Here is a 17,761-nt window from a genome sequence, read left to right as displayed (position 1 = left end):
CCATGTAACTAACGTAACATTGAATTGGTAGGAATTTAAATGTTAGCGTGTCATTTTTAATTTAAAAAAAAAGCAAAACAAAACAAAAAAACGATTAAAATAAACACAAACATTTGGTATAGATGACAATTTATGACCTGAATATTTCAAACATTTCCCCTGGGGATTAAGAATTGGTCATACATTAATAGATACTTGAAATATTTTGTGTAAATAATGAGTAATGTAATTATATTTTGACTATATTTGATTTTACACATTCATAGTGTTGTGAAATTAATTAATGCATAATAATCGTGATAATCGTAACACCGTGATTATTTCTCTGACAATAATCTTACCAAGAAAATGTGTAATCGTGACATCCCTAGACGGCAGTGACTGACAACCTGGAGAAAAATCATTTGTGGTGGTCTGCTGAGGAAACTAAATGTTTGGTGTTGATTTGTGCATCGACAGCAGTACAAGTAGTACAAGAAAGAATATGAGGCTTAATGGGGCTTAATAAAGTAAAGTAATTCATATCTTTGAACTCTGGGAAGAGATGGTCAGGCTGGGTTTACTCCAACACCAGACCAAATAATCATAATCATCAACCTTTTATCTCAACTAGTCAGATTCAGTTTAGTTAGGGACCCTTTTTTCTTCTTTTGCTTGATCTTATCTGATTTGAAGTGGAGATCCAGAGCATCCCAGGAACACCACACATTCAACAATTATGCAAGAAGATTATACTCACTGAAAAATGTAAACAAGTTTGAATATTGATCTTCTTCTCTTTCATCCACACTCAAAACATAGTATCTCCTGGCGCTATCAACACAGAGCCTCATCAACTAAAAATACATTTTCCTCTTCATGTGGGACTGTGTCTTTTTCTTCTGCTTTGTTCCACCTTGTACTCCCCTTATAGCCATTGGGAAAAAGTTTATTCTATGGACACATGCTGCCAGCATAATGCAACAACATCATTACATTGCACTGAATAATGTGAAATACAAAATGTAAATGATAAAAATGAATGTGTGTATATAAAAAATGATGGGAAATGTAACTATAACTGTAATTCTATTATTCTAAGTGCAATCAATTATAAACAAATAGAATTAAATATGTGCCAGATTTATGGGGGTACAGGTTGGCGTCCTATTTGTTTCTTTGGTCTTGTCCGGGACTTAAACCTGCTGACTTTTCCGTTGGTACTTTGTTTTGTCTCTTTTGTGTTTTCCTCTTTTTCCCCCAATAAATTGCTTTGCACCCACCAGCCTGTGTTTGTGTCTGCATTTTGCATCCAGTACTTTTTTCACAGGCATTAAAGCAGAAGTAAGTGGTCCGGTCGTTTTCGCTAATGCTGCGTTCCAGGCAGGCTTTTGAAACCGTAAATTACAGCTTCATGTCACAACTTACGACTTTGTAGCGTTCCAGGCAACCCACTCGTGTTTTTCCGACCTGTTTTACCTGTGAAAGTCACTATAACGGCCACTAGTAACTTCCGACCCGTGAACTCGTACCAGATCGAACTGGTACCACTTCACGGTCGGAAAAATACGAGTTTCCTTGAAGGCACCATAACAGTCCTCGTCCCTACGTCACCACATTCACGCCGTCCCTTGGCTGCACACACAGCCCTGCATGCCGTTCTCTCTCCTCATTGGATAAAAACTGTAGGATACGATAAATGTTTTCTCCTCGGCTCAGAGCAGAGCAGAGGGACTGAGAGACCCGTGTTTCAGACCAAACACTCTATGTAAGTGATTGCTGTTGGAAGATATAACTATTTAAGACTTATATTAACACAAATATATCACTTACTTCTGCTTTAACTTGAGGAAAAATGCATGAAGGTTCGAAACATTCGGTGCATATGTGCATGGACTGCCGCATTTACGTCTTGCTGATCCTGTACAAATCTCCAGTCATTAGGCTGGCCAGTGGCCAGTGGCCACCATGTGTCACGTTTATTAAATTTCACATGGAACGATCTCTCCAGCTTTCAGGAGAGATTCACCTCTGGTTTGACACAGTTAACAGCTTCTTTTTGATTTGGTGTGGCACCTTCTGATCAGTCCTACATCACACATATACCACAAACACGATGGTACCAGATTTAGCTCAGGATTTCAGATATCTTTCACAAATATTTGGTTTCCAGAGCACAAATTAAACAGCCCCTTTCCCCTTGTAGTTATTTGGAAATTAGAAGAACAAGTTACGACGAGGTTAGAACAAGTTAAGAGATGCACTTAAAAGTTTTGCTGCATGTAGACAAAGCCTATCAGCCACTGATGTTTCTGCTGACTGTAAATGTTTGCATGTCTTGTCTTGTCAACTAATAGCAAACACCTCCCTGTAAAATCTGACCTGCGGCCTGTCCATCGGGTCATCAATCACTGCAGAAAAGACACGTCAATCAAACAGACACCCCTCTTATTATTCCCATCTTTAATGCCTGATATCTAATGTATTAGGATTATTTTCAGATGGACCACCAGAACAGTGAACAACAGGTGTAGCCACTGATGGTGGAAAAAAAAATGACTGACTTATTTCATTGGAGAAGTTAGTGTTTTTTGAATGAGTGTGTATTGGGGCCAGAGTTTATTTGGGGCCAGTGGCTCCCAGTGGCTCTCAGTGGTATTGCACTTAAAGTCACTAATGCCTCAATTTTGCAACAGCACTCTCTTGGGTCCCAAACCTGAAGCTTACTTGATTTGACAGTGACACGTCTGTCATGGCGCATCCCAAACGGTGGTGAGAACCGTTCCTCTCTCTCTCTCTGGATTTACTTACCAGGAACATCCGTTTGTCAGACATATTTGCTGGATCACTGCAGAGAGCGGGAAACGGTCTTCAGCTTCTAGGCTCCCATTTATCTACCTTCTTTGACAGGGAGGTTAAGGTTTGAGTCCCAGGCTCTAGGTTTGCACAGTGTCCACCTGCAGCTTTTGAGTCTCCTGTCTCTACTGAGACAGAGAGTAACCATCCTTTGGTGAAATGACATCAAAGAACAATACAGGACATGACTAAGACTATCTTCAGAGAAATAAATGCACACTTATTACACTCAATGACAGTTCACAGGCAATCTGCTGTGGTGGAGCGAATAAAGACTGTTATATAATAGATATATGAAAGAGATAATGAAAGAGTGCAGAATATGTTTTAAAACATTCTGTTAAAATTAGTTTCTAAGTGTTTTAATCTCTTACTTTTTTTGATCGTTTGATTTTTGCTCTCAGTTTATGCAGAATACAATCTGAACCACAACAGAAGTTTTGTTGTTGACCTTGTAGGAGCCAAACTGTCCATTTTCAGTTTTTACTTTGGGTGTTATGCACATTTGTGCAGACAGGTGGCAGTATCAGGCTCTATATATTCTAAACATTCAGTGAACAGGTACGTACACTGGGAATGCAGACGGTTTTTGACTGTGCCGTGGCATTTTACAGGTCAGCTTTTGGTTCAAGTAGCTCTGAACTATAGCCATGCTGCCATAGGCTTAGACTGCTTGTGCTCTCTTTTAGTGCATGTGTACACAGAGGGCACCGCCTGCAACAGCCAAGGACCTGTGTGGCTACACACTGCAGTGCCAGGTACAGGTGAGCAATGATTTACACTTAACACTTACACTGATTTAAAGGGGCAGTTGTGCTTTAATTTATTCTCCATGGTCGAAAAAAAATGCCACTGATTTGAGTATCAGTCTAGTTATAGTTCTGGTTATGTCAAGGGATTTTCATATTAGGAGGCTTGACAAGGAATACCATGGTGTGATACTACAGTGCAGATTTACAGTCAGAGACCCCACTGACCTCCTCTTTTAACAAGTTTGAACAATCTTTTAGCATTAGTCAGCCTGCCTTTATTTAATACTGGGGAAAATAACACTTAGGTTCATTTATACCATGAATCAGAAATTTCTTGTGTAAAACAGATTCATAATCAACGTCTGTTAGACCTGTCCCAGAAGCAGAGCCTTGAAGCTACAGGACCTATTTTACAGACTTTCCAAATTCCAGGTGTATGGCTTCTTTGGCTATGTGAAGTTTGAAGCAGGAACTGTTTTTTATCAAATATAAATTGTCCTGTTTGCCCCATTATTTTACATTTGATGAGCAATTATCAGGAAATTATCATATTATCATGAACCTATTCAGATGATGCTGAACAGTTCAAATATGATCTGTGTGTGGACCCAGGGGCGGGTCCAGAGTATTTTCTGGTGGGGGGCACAGGGGGTAGCAACAGTGAATCTGTGGGGGGGGGGCACCTGTTTATATTTTACAGTTACGCATGTTTTCATCTTGCATTTATTGGCCACATTGAATCTTTCACCTTGTAAGGAATCTTCCATGACCTTTGACCTTTTTATTTTCCACTTGCCAATATTAAAATTATAGTCAATCAATAATCAAATTTATCTTGCAAATAAATAAGAAGTCTTAGCAGAATAAGCAAAACAATACATTTTCAAACTGAACATCAATATCTTATACTCTTACCTAGTATTTTGAGCTCAACTCTGTACAATTAACATCTCTGTGTTTTGTCTAACAGTGAAATGCTCTAACAAGCATTACTCAAATGGTGAAATTGAGAACAATAACAATTTTACACCATTTTCTACATTTACTATACACCATAGGATGTTTGCTGTACAGAGTTGATTAAGAGCCTACAATAAAGATAGTAGTGTTAAAGAGCTTTACACAGTGATTCACATTACCACAGGTCAATGACCATTTGGGGGAGGGCACCCAGGGTGGCCAATCAGATATGCCCCCCCTGTGCCACCATGTTTCTCAGACTCATTGTTCTGTTTCTCAGACTCATTGTAGGAGGTGGGGTCAAATTGGACCTGTAAGGATAATTTACTTGAGTGAAATAAACATGAAGCCTTTGTTTGATAACCCTTTAATATAGTCCGCACAAGAAATACTGATATCATAGTTGAATAAGAAACAAACTACTGACACACATAATATGTCTTCATACCAAAGAAAAGAGAGTGTATGAGACTGATCATCGTCATTCCTATTGTCATTCCCTTTCCCTTTGAAAAGGCCACCAACCATCTTCAGACAAGATGTGCATGTGTGTGTGTGTGTGTGCTGATATTGTTCATCATGCCACACGCATCATCAGCTCCTCAAGGGCCCGCTCTCGGTGGTTGTCATGGACCAGTAGCACCTCTTTTATGGCGTTCTGCTGGAAGCCCATCTCATGGAACCGACTGAGCAGGTAGAGGAACTCCTTAGCCTCAAGAGAAAGAAACGGTCGTGTGTTATACAAATACAAATCCTGGTAGCTGTATCAAAAAAAAAACTCCGGTGATGCTGCAGGTCTCTGTCTTACCTTTGTCTCACAGTTCTGAAACATCTCCAGGGCCTCTTGTACCTCGGTCATGTCATAGCCTAGCTGACACAGGTGGTCACATGCCACTAGGTAACTCAAGATCTGCAGACACATGTACAAAGGTTCATTCATACAAGACACATTTAAAAAAATCCTGATGGTCAAGGAGTGAAAGTCATTCTTTATCATAGGATGTCAGCAGCAGGAAGTTCTCAATACCAGCAGGTTATAAGGAACAGGAGGTAGCAGAATCCAACTTATTAGGCTAACCTTTCAGTTAGTCTGTCTTTATAGTACAATTGTGAATTTACTCATACTCTTTCATTCATTCATTCATTCATTTTAACTTCCTTATATGTCATTTCTCAACAGCCCTCTGTGTATCAAATACACAATCCAACAACTCCAAAACGCTCTGGTGGACAAGTTGTGATCTGCACATTCACCACGTTATGAAATAGTAATAGAACGTTACAAGACAGACTTGTTTTCGAGGCAAATGCAGCCGGAACTACATTTCAGACACGGTTGCTGGGCGGAGTGATTCAAAAGCGCAAGTAGTTCTGAGTATTTGCTTCATGTTTCACAATTATACGTTATTATTTCATAGCATGGTGAATGTGCAGGTCACAACTTGTCCATCAGAGTGTTTTGGAGTTGTTGGATTGTGTATTTAGTTTGATGAGGGAAATGTGGAAATACCATGCAGCTTGGCAATAGGCAAATTTGCCAAAATGTTGAAATATCCCTTGCTTTAACTATCAATTACTCTGGAGCTTTTAAAATAGCCTGAGGTAAAAATGTAGCATACTGTAGCTACAGGAAAACCCTGCTTAGTTCCTCTTTAAGCATTAAGAAGTATTACGTTTTGAATTATTGATTCCTCAATCAAAAGTAGAGGATTAAACTTCAACTCAAACCCTCACAGAGCCCAACTCAGAGGTGTTTCCAGGTTACGTGGACTGAACATGTGTGTGGCCATCTAGGATCTGTGTTTAGGACAGTAAAGAGAGACCACAAGTCTGACTGCGTGTGGTCTGACCTGCTCTGGGGTCTGCTGCCCCGTCTTCTGCAGGGCCAGGATGGCGGTGCGAAGGGGGTAGCCCTGGGCTGTGATGGCTGCCAGCAGCTTCCTCTCCTCTGGGCTCAGGGCTGCCAGGAGCTCTGCTGATGAGTCTGAAGCCGAAGGAAGACCTCGTGGACTGAAAGACACCTGTGAATCAACAGAGTGTACTGAGTATGAGTCACTCACACACACATGTATTGTAAATGTCATATGATTCCGACAGCAGATCAGAGCAGGGAGAGCTTGAGACACAGCATTGGTGCAGCTAATCCTGGTGACGCTCCAACTAGGCTGCAGTCAGGGAGAAGACGTCTCAGTCTATTTTTAAAGTTCAGATCCCTTATAGGGGAGAGTGGGGTAAGTTGAGCCACTTTTTGTATTCAGGATCACTACAAGACAATTATAGTTTTGTTCCTAACTAACACATCTGCATATATTTCAGGATGTTTTGCATCCCTACAAATTAACAGAATGAGTGTAAATATAACTGTTTTTAAAATATAGCATGTTCAAAAAAAGTGGTCTTGTGACTCAACTTACTCCATGAATGGGGTAAGTTGACCATAGGAGTGGGGTAAATTGATCAACCCCCCCTTCTTTCCTTCCATCCATCTCCTACCTCCCCCTTTACTTAATATTTCACCCATCCAGGCTACAGGTGAACACAAACTGCAGGGACTTCCTGCTGAGCCAACAACTCACTGAGATTTGGGTTTTGCGAGTACATCGCATCTTGGGAAGAATCCCAGAGATTTTTCTTTGAAAGTAAGGTTTGGCACACTATAAACAACTTTTCCTGTTTATAGGAACATACTTACTGTAATCACAAACATACAGAATCTTGATTTAATCATTTGGACATATACAGCCAAAATACATTCATTAAGTGTATAGGGTAGGTGGCTTAACTTACCCCTGGCCAAATGGATCAACTTACCCCACAGCTACCTTAGCTTGGGTTTATTGCTCTCACAGCTAAAATGGTGCAGTTTCATGCTAGGTTTACTACCTCATGTTGTAGCTCATAGATACCACAACCCATGTATAAAACACATTTGCAATCATCTCTTTTGGTCTAAACACAATTCTCATAAAACTTATGATCGACAAAATTCACTTGCGAGAGTGAAAAATGATTTTTGGGTCATAAATGTTAAACCACTTTACTCACGTGGTTCTAATCTTCACAGACTCCATGAAATGATGCCTGCCCCCCTAATATTTGGTCACATGCTAATTTTTTCCTATAGTTTCCTAGAAACAAGGGGTGGGTCAACTTACCCACTGGCTCATCTTACCCCACTCTCCCCTACAGGGCTCCAGACTGCCCCTAAACAGGAGCATTTTGCCCCTAAAATTTGAGACAGTGCAAGTAAATCTTTCATTCACTTGCACATCTGCAACCTCTAAATTTGCTGGGGGGTTTTTTGGTGAAAGATCACTGCTCAAAAACTCAAAATCTTACCAAGAATATTTGTCTTATTTCTAGTCAAAATGTCATTTCTAGTCAAAACAAATCTCATTATACTTAAAATAAGAAACATCACATTAAAAAGTAGCTTGTTTTTAGACACTTTTTATAAACTTCCTTCAAGCATATTTTCACTTGAAATAAGTAGAAAAATCTGATAGTGGATCAAGTTTTTCTTTCTTATTACAAGCACAAAAAACTTGCTTTCACTGGCAGATTTTTCTACTTATTTCAAGTGAAAATGTGTTTGAAACAAATGAAAATGATCTAAAAACAAGTTAATTTTTAGGTGATGAGTCTTATTTTGAGTGAAAAGAGATTAGTTTTGACTAGAAATGAGACATTTTGACAAGAAATAAGACAAATATTCTTGGAAAGATTTTGAGTTTCTGCAGTGTGGAAGGGGCGACTTGATCTGGAATCTTTCATTACAGGTGGCAGGCCAGTGTGTGTGAGGATCATGAATGAAAAGGAAATGTGTATATCCACTTTGCAAGTCAATTTACAGTGTGCACCCCTAAAGTTCCTGCTTGTGCCCCTAAAGTTTTAGGTTGTGGGCCACTGTGCTCCTAGTACAGTCTGTAGCCCTGTTATAACATTTTTGGATAGACAGTATTAGCTACAAACATATGGTACAGTATAGGTAGATTTCCTCTTCCTGCTAACACAGTGCTGACTTTCACAGAAGGATATTTAAAGGGTTATAAATACTTCCAGCCACAAACCATTATGCTGTGTTGTGCAATGAGGAATAATCATGGAACCTGTCTGGCTTATGGGAGGTTTACAGGAAGCTTCAGGTCCTCAGTGTTACGCTGTATTCATAGGCAGAGGGAGGGCTATATTTACAGCAGACTGTGCATCATAAGCTCCCCTTCAGCTACGCTACAAACTCTCAGTCACGAGGCCATACCATTGACAAAACAAGACTGTTGCATGCAAGACAGATTGTGGGGCTGTCATTTACTGAATGACACTTAACGACAACTGTCATCAGTGCAATTTGGTGTTCCACAAGGTTCTGTCTTGGGTCCCTTGCTTTTTGGCATTTACTTACTCCCCCTTGGTGAAGTATTTCGTAGATTTGGCATTAATTACCACTGTTACGCAGATGACACGCAGATTTACGTACCAATTACACCCGACGATCACTCCCATCTTGCAAATCTTGAATCCTGCTTAGCTGCTGTCACTGACTGGATGTTACAAAACTTCTTACGATTGAATGCCAGCAAAACTGAAATATTAGTCGTCGGCCCGACCAACCAACTACCACTCCTCACCGACCTTAGGCTAAACATTGATGGCTGTATTATCACTCCACACTATACAGTTAAAAACCTCGGTGTGACCTTTGATTCCACCTTGTCTTTTGACAGACACATCAGGGAAATCACCCAGACGGCATTTTTTCATCTCCGTAACATTTCAAAGATCCGTCCTCTCCTAAGTACCTCAGACGCAGAGATTTTGGTTCATGCTTTTGTTTCATCCAGATTAGATTACTGTAATATTCTCTTTTCCGGCCTACCACACCGTAGCACACACACAAACTACAACTTGTCCAAAATACAGCTGCCAGAATACTTACCAAAACTAGGAAATTTGATCATATAACCCCAGCTCTAATCTCACTCCACTGGCTCCCAATCAAATCCAGATCAGATTTCAAGTTACTCCTACTGGCCTACAAATCCCTACATGGACTTGCACCTCCATACCTGTCACACCTACTCATCCCATACACTCCCACACGTGCCCTCCGCTCACAGAATGGTAACTACCTCATGGTCCCCAAAGTCAACAAAAAATCAGCAGGTGGAAGAGCATTTTCCCACCGTGCCCCACTCCTCTGGAACCGGCTCCCGCGTTCCGTCAGAGATGCAGATTCCATTACCACTTCCAAATCCAGACTGAAGACCCATCTATTTTCTCAAACATACGGTATAGCCTGATAGCACGTTTTATTTCTGTTCTGTTGTTTGTTTTGTTTTTGTTTCATTTTGTTCTTTGTTTTGTGTCACTATCGTCACTGTTTCTGTTGTTGTTGTTGTTGTTGTTGTTGCTGTTGTTGTTGTTGCTGTTCTGTCATGCCTAATTGTCATCTCTAATTCTCTTCTGTGTGTGTTGTCTTGTAAAGTGTTCTGAGACCATGTTTTGGTGATTTTACACTTTAAATAAAGGTGAATTGAATTGAATTGAATTGTCATAAGTATTCATTGATATTTATGACAGGTGTCATGCCATGGTTATGACAGTGTTATGTCAGTCTTACGTATTCAAGTAACGTGTTACCATAATCTCTATATCACAACTAAATTCATGGCTAAAATCATTATGACCCAAACACTAATATCAACACAAAATCATGTCTGAAATGTAACTACATCATCCCTAAATCACTGCTAAACTCATCACAAACTCATGGCTACAACCATAATTAAAAACCTGGCTCAAACCACCAGGAAAATAAAAAACGAACAAACTGGAGCACAGATGTTAAAATCTTTGTCTCTTACCGTTGCTTTATGGTTTGTGACGCTGGGGAGCCTGTGGACCGAGTTAGCTCTGGTGGTGGCCGGGGTCTTGGTGCCTGAGAGTCTGTGTGAGGACGGGCTCTGAACGCTGAACGCACTGGGGTCGTGTTGTGTGGTCTCCAGCGCAGAGAGGGAGCACTGTCGTAGGTTCTTCCTGCGCCGGTGTGGCAGGCTGCTGAGACAGGCCGGTGGGTTGAGAAGGTCGGGGACGAAGGCTTTCTGCTGACCAGCGGGCCGGTCGTTACTCAGGCAACCTGTCACTGTCAATGTCTGGGTTTTGCATGCAACACTCTCCCCTTTGTCTGCTGGTTCTGACTTGGTGGGACTGGTGTGGGCGTGTGGTTGAGGGTTGGAGCTCTGGCAGCTCGCTAGGCGGCTCTGCTGAGGGCTGCTGAACATCATCCAGTACGGAGGACAAGACGGCAGCAGACCTGATGAAGAGGAGGAGGAGGAGGGTGGAGGCAGGTGCTGGCTGGTGGAGCCACTCTGGAGCCCTGTGAGCACCCACTTCTCCAGACTGAACTCATACTGCCACAGAGAGAGACACACGATGTTAGTGACAGGAGCAGTTCCCTCAAGTCTCTCTTCTTATATCAATAATTAGGGCTCTAAATTAAAATTCACTTTGGCAGGTATCAATGTAAACTTAATGGCCAGTTAGGCCGGTGATAAATAAAGCAATAGCTTCAGTCAGAACCGAAAGCCGCCTCTGTCCTCCTTGGCAGTAGGTCTATTCATTTCCCAACTCTATGCCATCATACCTCCACGCTACAGCCTGCTGCCTAAATATTAATATTTCCCTGACCTTAGAGGGATATTTCAACATTTTGGCAAATTGACTTACTTTTAATTGTCGGTGCAAGCTGTTTTTAGATCGGCGGGGCAGAGACGCGAGCTGCACGGCATTTCCATGTCCATGTTTCCCTCATTAAACTAAAGACACAATCCAACAACTCCAAAATGCTCTTGTGTACAAATTGTGACCTGCACATTCACCACACTATGAAATAATTATGTAACATTACGACACATGAAGCACTTTAGCACATGGCACTTTAGCAGTTCAGCACTTCATGACTCTTCTGTAATCTTTTGGTCCCCTTACTTTTGGCCAGTCAGCTATTGGTCTATGTATGTTGTTTATGTTATATTTTTTTTGTGTATGTTGTCAAGTGTATCATGGTGCATAAGTCCTGCCTTTTGGACTTTTTACCGTCATTGTTTTTATGTTTAACATCAACCTGCCAGTGGGACTGGGGATGGAAATGAGCCATTTGGCTATAATCCCACATATTTACATGTAAATGTTCATTAATATGTACTGTTCCCATTTAAAAAAAATAAATAAGGGGCAGTGTTTAGCTCAGTTGGTAGAGCACCCGCCCCATGTGTTGAGGCTAGTCCTCACTGCAGGCGGCCCCAGTTCAAATCCCACGTTGAGCGGCCCTGTACTGCGTGTCATTCCCCCCCTCTCAGCCTCCCATTTCCTGTCTCTCTCTCAACTGTACTGTCAATTAAAGGCAAAAAAGCCCCCCCAAAAATCTGAAGCAAATACTCTGAACTACTTGCGCTTCTGAAATCACTCTCGAAAATAACCCCATCTATGTTACATGATTATCTCATAGCGTGGTGAATGTGCAGGTCACAACTTGTCCACCTAGTAAGGGCAATATATGAAAATCTGGGAACTAAATCCTTACCAAGAAATTTCTTCACAATTGTCTTTAGGAACATGCGCAATATGATGTCTTAAAATGTTGAAATTCAACTCCCGTGGGAAACCCCCTAAAAAACTACTCAAAGTTGGGGTACCCGTAACTGGATTTTTGAACATTCCGAAATGTTAAATTTGGCCTCAAGTAACTTCTGAGGGGTCAAACTAGGGGTTTTTCATGATCCTGAGTTGATCGCAAACATTAGTTTTACACCCAAAACACTCCTTGGTGGAGAAAAAACAACCACACCCACTTTTCTTGTTCATCGGAACCCCCATCACCACCACCAATAGAATGTATTGCAGAGAAGCCATTCCTTAGCATGGCAGAGGTTGTGTCACTACTAAATACTCAATCTAATATAATTTATATTCTATAGCCTTTTTTCTATAGGACATACACACCCTCCAAGATTTTGTGGTGTCACGTTTGCAACTATTAATGCAAATTCAATCATGAATTCTTTGGCCTTGCCACTGCAACTTTTCTGCAAATTCGCTATCATAGACCGCTGTGGCTAGCTGTGGTCAGCTGTGGCCACAGTGTTTCCATTACTTTTTTTTGCATGTGTTTTTATTACGAGTTATTGTTTTCATATAACATTAAGTTTTATGCGGATCGGGAGCGAGAGAGAAGGAAAGACATCAGGTGCACACATACCACCAGTAAATACCAGTAAAAACGGAAACATACACATAGCCTACACACACACTTCTGGGTACATGTAGCTACATTAAAATGTTGCTTTCTTCTACTTTTTATTTATTGCCATGGTAAATCGGCCTAAGTATTGTTTAGTGGTAGTTGTAGTTGGTTAGCATTAAAAGTGAGGAATTTTGGAGTTAGCTAGTGCTAGACATGTTGAAGCCATTTACAACCTTCGACCATTGACAAACATACTATTTTTTACACCTGATATGTGTTATCTCCTTTTTCTTTTAAGAACTTGAAATATGTCATGTCATTACGTTGATAACATGCATAAGAAACTTAAAAATTGTGGTAACACTTTATTTGATGCCTATCTCTATAATGCATTATTATCATGCTTATAATGGGTTATAATAATAAAAGTTATAATGCAGTTATAGCACTGTATAACTACAGTTATAAACACTCATAAATGATCATAATGCTTTATAACAATAATCATAACACACTATAAAGCATTTTATCTTGACTTATAAGGTCAGGTATTAATAACTATTAGGAACTCGCTGACAAAGCCCACATCGATAATGCATTAAAAATATAGTTATAATGCATTACAATTGGCTCATAGTCGTGTATAACTATCATTATAAATACTCATAAATTATCATAAGGCATTATAACAATTAGCATAACACATCATAGAGCATTTTATAATGGCTTAAGGTCAAGTATTATAATAGAGTTATAATGCTCTATAATGTGTTATGCTAATTGTTATAATGCCTTATGATAATTTATGAGTATTTATAATGATAGTTATACACGACTATGAGCCAATTGTAATGCATTATAACTATATTTTTAATGCATTATCGATGTGGGCTTTGTCAGCGAGTTCCTAATAGTTATTAATACCTGACCTTATAAGTCAAGATAAAATGCTTTATAGTGTGTTATGATTATTGTTATAAAGCATTATGATCACAGCGAGTTATAACGTATTATAATATCTGACCTTATAAGTCATCATAAAATGCTTTATAGTGTGTTATGATGATAAGCCTTATGATATTTTATGAATGTTTATAATTATAGTTATACAATGCTATAACCACATTATAACTCATTATAAGTATAGTTATAATGCATTATAGAGATAGGCATCAAAGTCTTACAAAAATGGTTGTTAGTTGGCTAACAGTAAATAATATGGTTAGTTAGCCAACTCCTATGTACGACTGAATCTGATGACCATCTGACCATTTTATTTTCCTAAATGCTAGCTGACTGCTCCATTAGCTATCAAGCTAGGAAAACATGGTGTAGGCCTAATTGTCATCGCGAGAATTTTTGCAGTTAGGTTTAGGCTATTATAATAAAGGTGATCTACTGTACTCAATAGAATACATTAGAGATCAGCTATTCCTGTGCATGACAGAGGTTTTCTTTAATGTCACAAAAAAGCATCTACTATTACTACTGAATACTTAATATAACTTATATTCTACCTTTTTACATTGTTGGACATCTAGCACACACGTCAATGTCATGTCAAAAACCTGGGGGAGATCTGTCCTGCGATACACTTTTATATGGCCTTCAAGAAAAATATTATGTTAATAATGGCCCACCAATATAGCATTCACATTACTCACATTACAAATCCCATAATACACTACAACAGCTACCACGGTCATGACCAAGCAATAGGCCCAAGCTGGAATGAACAAGTTTGTGACACACTGCAACATCTATCTTTTTCCATTCTTCAAAAAGAGCCTGGATGCTCGATGGAGATTGATGCTCAGTGTGTGTGCAGATTAACATGATCATGTTTGCAATCAATGTAGCACCACTGTGTATTTTTTGTGCTTTTCCTATCTTCATTTCGAACAAACTTGTTTCAGTTGTTGCTGGTATGTGAAATCTGGTGCATGTCCACTGTATTTTCTCTCTCGCTGCTTGCTACCGGTCCGCATAATAAATTACATTTATAATAACTTTTTTAATAAATTTAGCGACACCACAAAATCCTGGAGGGTGTGTATGTCCTATAGAAAAAAGGCTATAGAATATAAGTTATATTATATTGAGTATTTAGTAGTGACACAACCTCTGCAATGCTAAGGAATGGCTTCTCTGCAATACATTCTATTGGTGGTGGTGATGGGGGTTCCGATGAACAAGAAAAGTGGGTGTGGTTGTTTTTTTCTCCACCAAGGAGTGTTTTGGGTGTAAAACTAATGTTTGCGATCAACTCAGGATCATGAAAAACCCCTAGTTTGACCCCTCAGAAGTTACTTAAGGCCAAATTTAACATTACGGAATGTTCAAAAATCCAGTTACGGGTACCCCAACTTTGAGTAGTTTTTTAGGGGGTTTCCCACGGGAGTTGAATTTCAACATTTTAAGACATCATATTACGCATGTTCCTAAAGACAATTGTGAAGAAATTTCTTGGTAAGGATTTAGTTCCCAGATTGGTCAAATGTCTGCTAAAATGCCCTTACTAACCAGAGTGTTTTGGAGTTGTTGGATTGTGTATTTAGTTTGATGAGGGAAACGTGGAAATACCATGCAGCTCACATCTCTGCTCCGCCGTTCTAAAAATAGCTTGCACCGACAATTGAAGATAACAAACCTACTGCTATGACTATAGATTATGGCAATAGGAGAATTTGCCAAAATGTTGAAATATCCCTTTAAACTGTCTCTATAATAGCATAGTATGGACATGTCAGTATGTCAGAGACAGATGTGAAATATCTCAACACCTGTTGCTTACAGCACACATTGACATCGTTCTCATGAGTACTGGGTGATCTCAGGGTCTCACTTCATTCTGATGAAAGTGGAGGTTGTCAGATTGACTGAACTACTTCAGACTACAACGTAGTCTGGAAAATGAAGCAAATCCACAAGTGCCTCAAACCTGCATTCATTTCAATTTACTATCAGGGGGTAGGGTTAGGCGACACAGGAGACTGCTGCTGTGCTTGAAAAAAGAAATCAGATTGTATTCACTTCTATGGAGAAATGACCCTACTTCTTACTTGATTAATCATCTTAACATTTTCATTTTCCCGTAACTGTCCCTCTTAAAAGAAAATACTTTGTGGCAAAACATGCAATGTACACACAGTCAGTATTGTTTGGCACATGAGTCTATGTATTGGTGCAATTTATATAATTAAAATTTTGTGGAAAATATTTCTTTCAACCGTAATCTAATTCAAGTGAAACTTTCCTATATTCTAGATTCATTACATGCAGAGTGAAGTATTCTGATTAAATAATTATGACTGACAACATGATAATAAAAAATTGCTAATTGCATCTTGCTAACGGCATGAACGAGTGCAGTGCGGAGATTTGCTTTGTTTGGATGAGAAATACAAGGGATATGGTTGGCACTTCGGCTTTTGCTGCTGTAATTACTCCTCTTCTTACACAGCAGCACTGATCATCGATGCACAAGTAACCTTGACTTCCAGGATTTCTTCCATGCTCATGAGCTATAAGCCATACCATTGAAAACAAAAACAAAACAAACTTGAACTGTTTCACTCTGTATGATGAATCTTGAACATATGAGCGTTTTGCTTCTTTAATTAAATGAGAACATGTACTTTTTTATGGTATTAGTGAACATTTGGAGACAGAAAGAACACCACCACACTCACCTCTGTCTCTCGCAGGATGGTGAGATAATCAGGGACAATAATTCTGATGTCTTCTTGGACTTCCTGTACGATAGGCATCTTCAGAGGGACAGCGTCCATACTGCTTAGTTTAGAGACAGACAGACAGAAGGACACACACACAAACACAATTCAAGTTACTTCAAAGTGTTAGGGAGACACAGAGACACAGAAGTCTAGATGAGACCGAGAACACGGCTAAAAGCAACATGCTCTCCTTCATTTGGACCATTTAAACCAACCTCTGCTGGTTTCTGCACTAGTCTTTTGGTTCTTACTGACTTCCATCCTGCATGAGTGCACATGACACCCAGAGAGCACCTGATAGGGTGGGGAACTGTGAGAAGTTTTATGTCAGGTGATAACCAATGCCAATTTTTGGTAGAGGGACAATTCCTTTTGTTTTGGAAGTGGAACAAACAGGGAGACATCTCCAGTGAGGGTCATTCTGATCATCAAGTGGCAGGGCCGTTGTATAGGGTAGAACGGTGATGATAATTCTAGGGGCCCAGCTCCCAGTAGGGCACAAAAAACCTCAGTAGTCTAATCTTTGTATGACTGATTTATTATGCAAAAGACCCTGACTAATACTCATAGTAATGCTGCAGTAGCATCAAAACAAAGTAGGCTAAATAAAGAAAATGATAATACATATGTAGTCTAAAAAAAAAAAAAAAAAAGTGGAAAAGTCAGGGGGTAGGGGCCCACTTTAGTATTCTTTCAGGGGGCCCAGAATTCCTAGCAACGGCCCTGTCAAGTGGAAATAGGAATATCCACAAAGCTGTGTTTTGTTTTTTTTAAAGATGCCCTACGAAAGTAACTAAAGAAAACACAACTCTTCTTCCCCAGAATGAAGGAATAAATTAGCTCCATAAAATGCTTCTTTATTAAAGAAAAATACCTCCACCTCTCCTTCCCCCCTCCCTCAGTGCAAGTTGTTTTTGAGTTCTTATGTTGTAAAGTGTGCTCATATGTGCCTATGTTGCTGAGGTTTTTTCCCGGTCCCACACTGTACTCCCCCATAGGAGCATAGTCTGGGAGTCTTTTTTTCTCCTCCCCTCTCCTCTTGTTTCTCCCCTTTTCCTCCACCCTCTTACCGCCCAGCCATCCTGTTATGTCTGTCTTATTGTATGTATTGTATGCTGTATATGTACGGACGGGTTGATTGCTGTAATTTCGCTGTACTTCTGTATAGTGACAATAAAGGCTGATTCTGATTCTGATAAATGTTGAAAACAACTCTCACGACAGGGCAGGGTGCT

General features: G+C 39.8%; 1 protein-coding gene across 1 annotated transcript; it reads right to left on the bottom strand.

Moving 5' to 3' along the window:
• Positions 1 to 4,909: 4,909 nt before the first annotated feature.
• Positions 4,910 to 16,629, bottom strand: ubap1lb (ubiquitin associated protein 1-like b). The gene is made up of 5 exons (XM_085771577.1): positions 16,482 to 16,629; positions 10,412 to 10,957; positions 6,398 to 6,568; positions 5,356 to 5,457; positions 4,910 to 5,259 (listed from the first exon to the last, which is right to left on the bottom strand). Exons 1-5 carry the CDS (start codon positions 16,578 to 16,580, stop codon positions 5,125 to 5,127), a joined length of 1,053 nt encoding a protein of 350 aa, XP_085627703.1. The 5' UTR covers positions 16,581 to 16,629; the 3' UTR covers positions 4,910 to 5,124.
• Between the last annotated feature and the right edge of the window lie 1,132 nt (positions 16,630 to 17,761).

The sequence above is a fragment of the Trachurus japonicus genome, chromosome 3 (assembly GCF_045865225.1).
Source record: "Trachurus japonicus isolate A0001 chromosome 3, Traja_1.0".
Classification (NCBI taxonomy): domain Eukaryota; kingdom Metazoa; phylum Chordata; class Actinopteri; order Carangiformes; family Carangidae; genus Trachurus; species Trachurus japonicus.
Note: the sequence above shows the minus strand (reverse complement) of the source record. Positions and strands in the feature narration are given on the sequence as shown.

Coding starts and splice junctions, on each gene's coding strand:
- ubap1lb (XM_085771577.1), bottom strand. CDS start 16,580: ATGGACGCTGTCCCTCTGAAGATGCCTATCGTACAGGAAGTCCAAGAA. Junction 10,958..16,481: donor CCATCCTGCGAGAGACAGAG/GTGAGTGTGGTG, acceptor TCTCTGTGGCAG/TATGAGTTCAGTCTGGAGAA. Junction 5,458..6,397: donor GGCAGCAGACCCCAGAGCAG/GTCAGACCACAC, acceptor ATGTGTCTGCAG/ATCTTGAGTTACCTAGTGGC.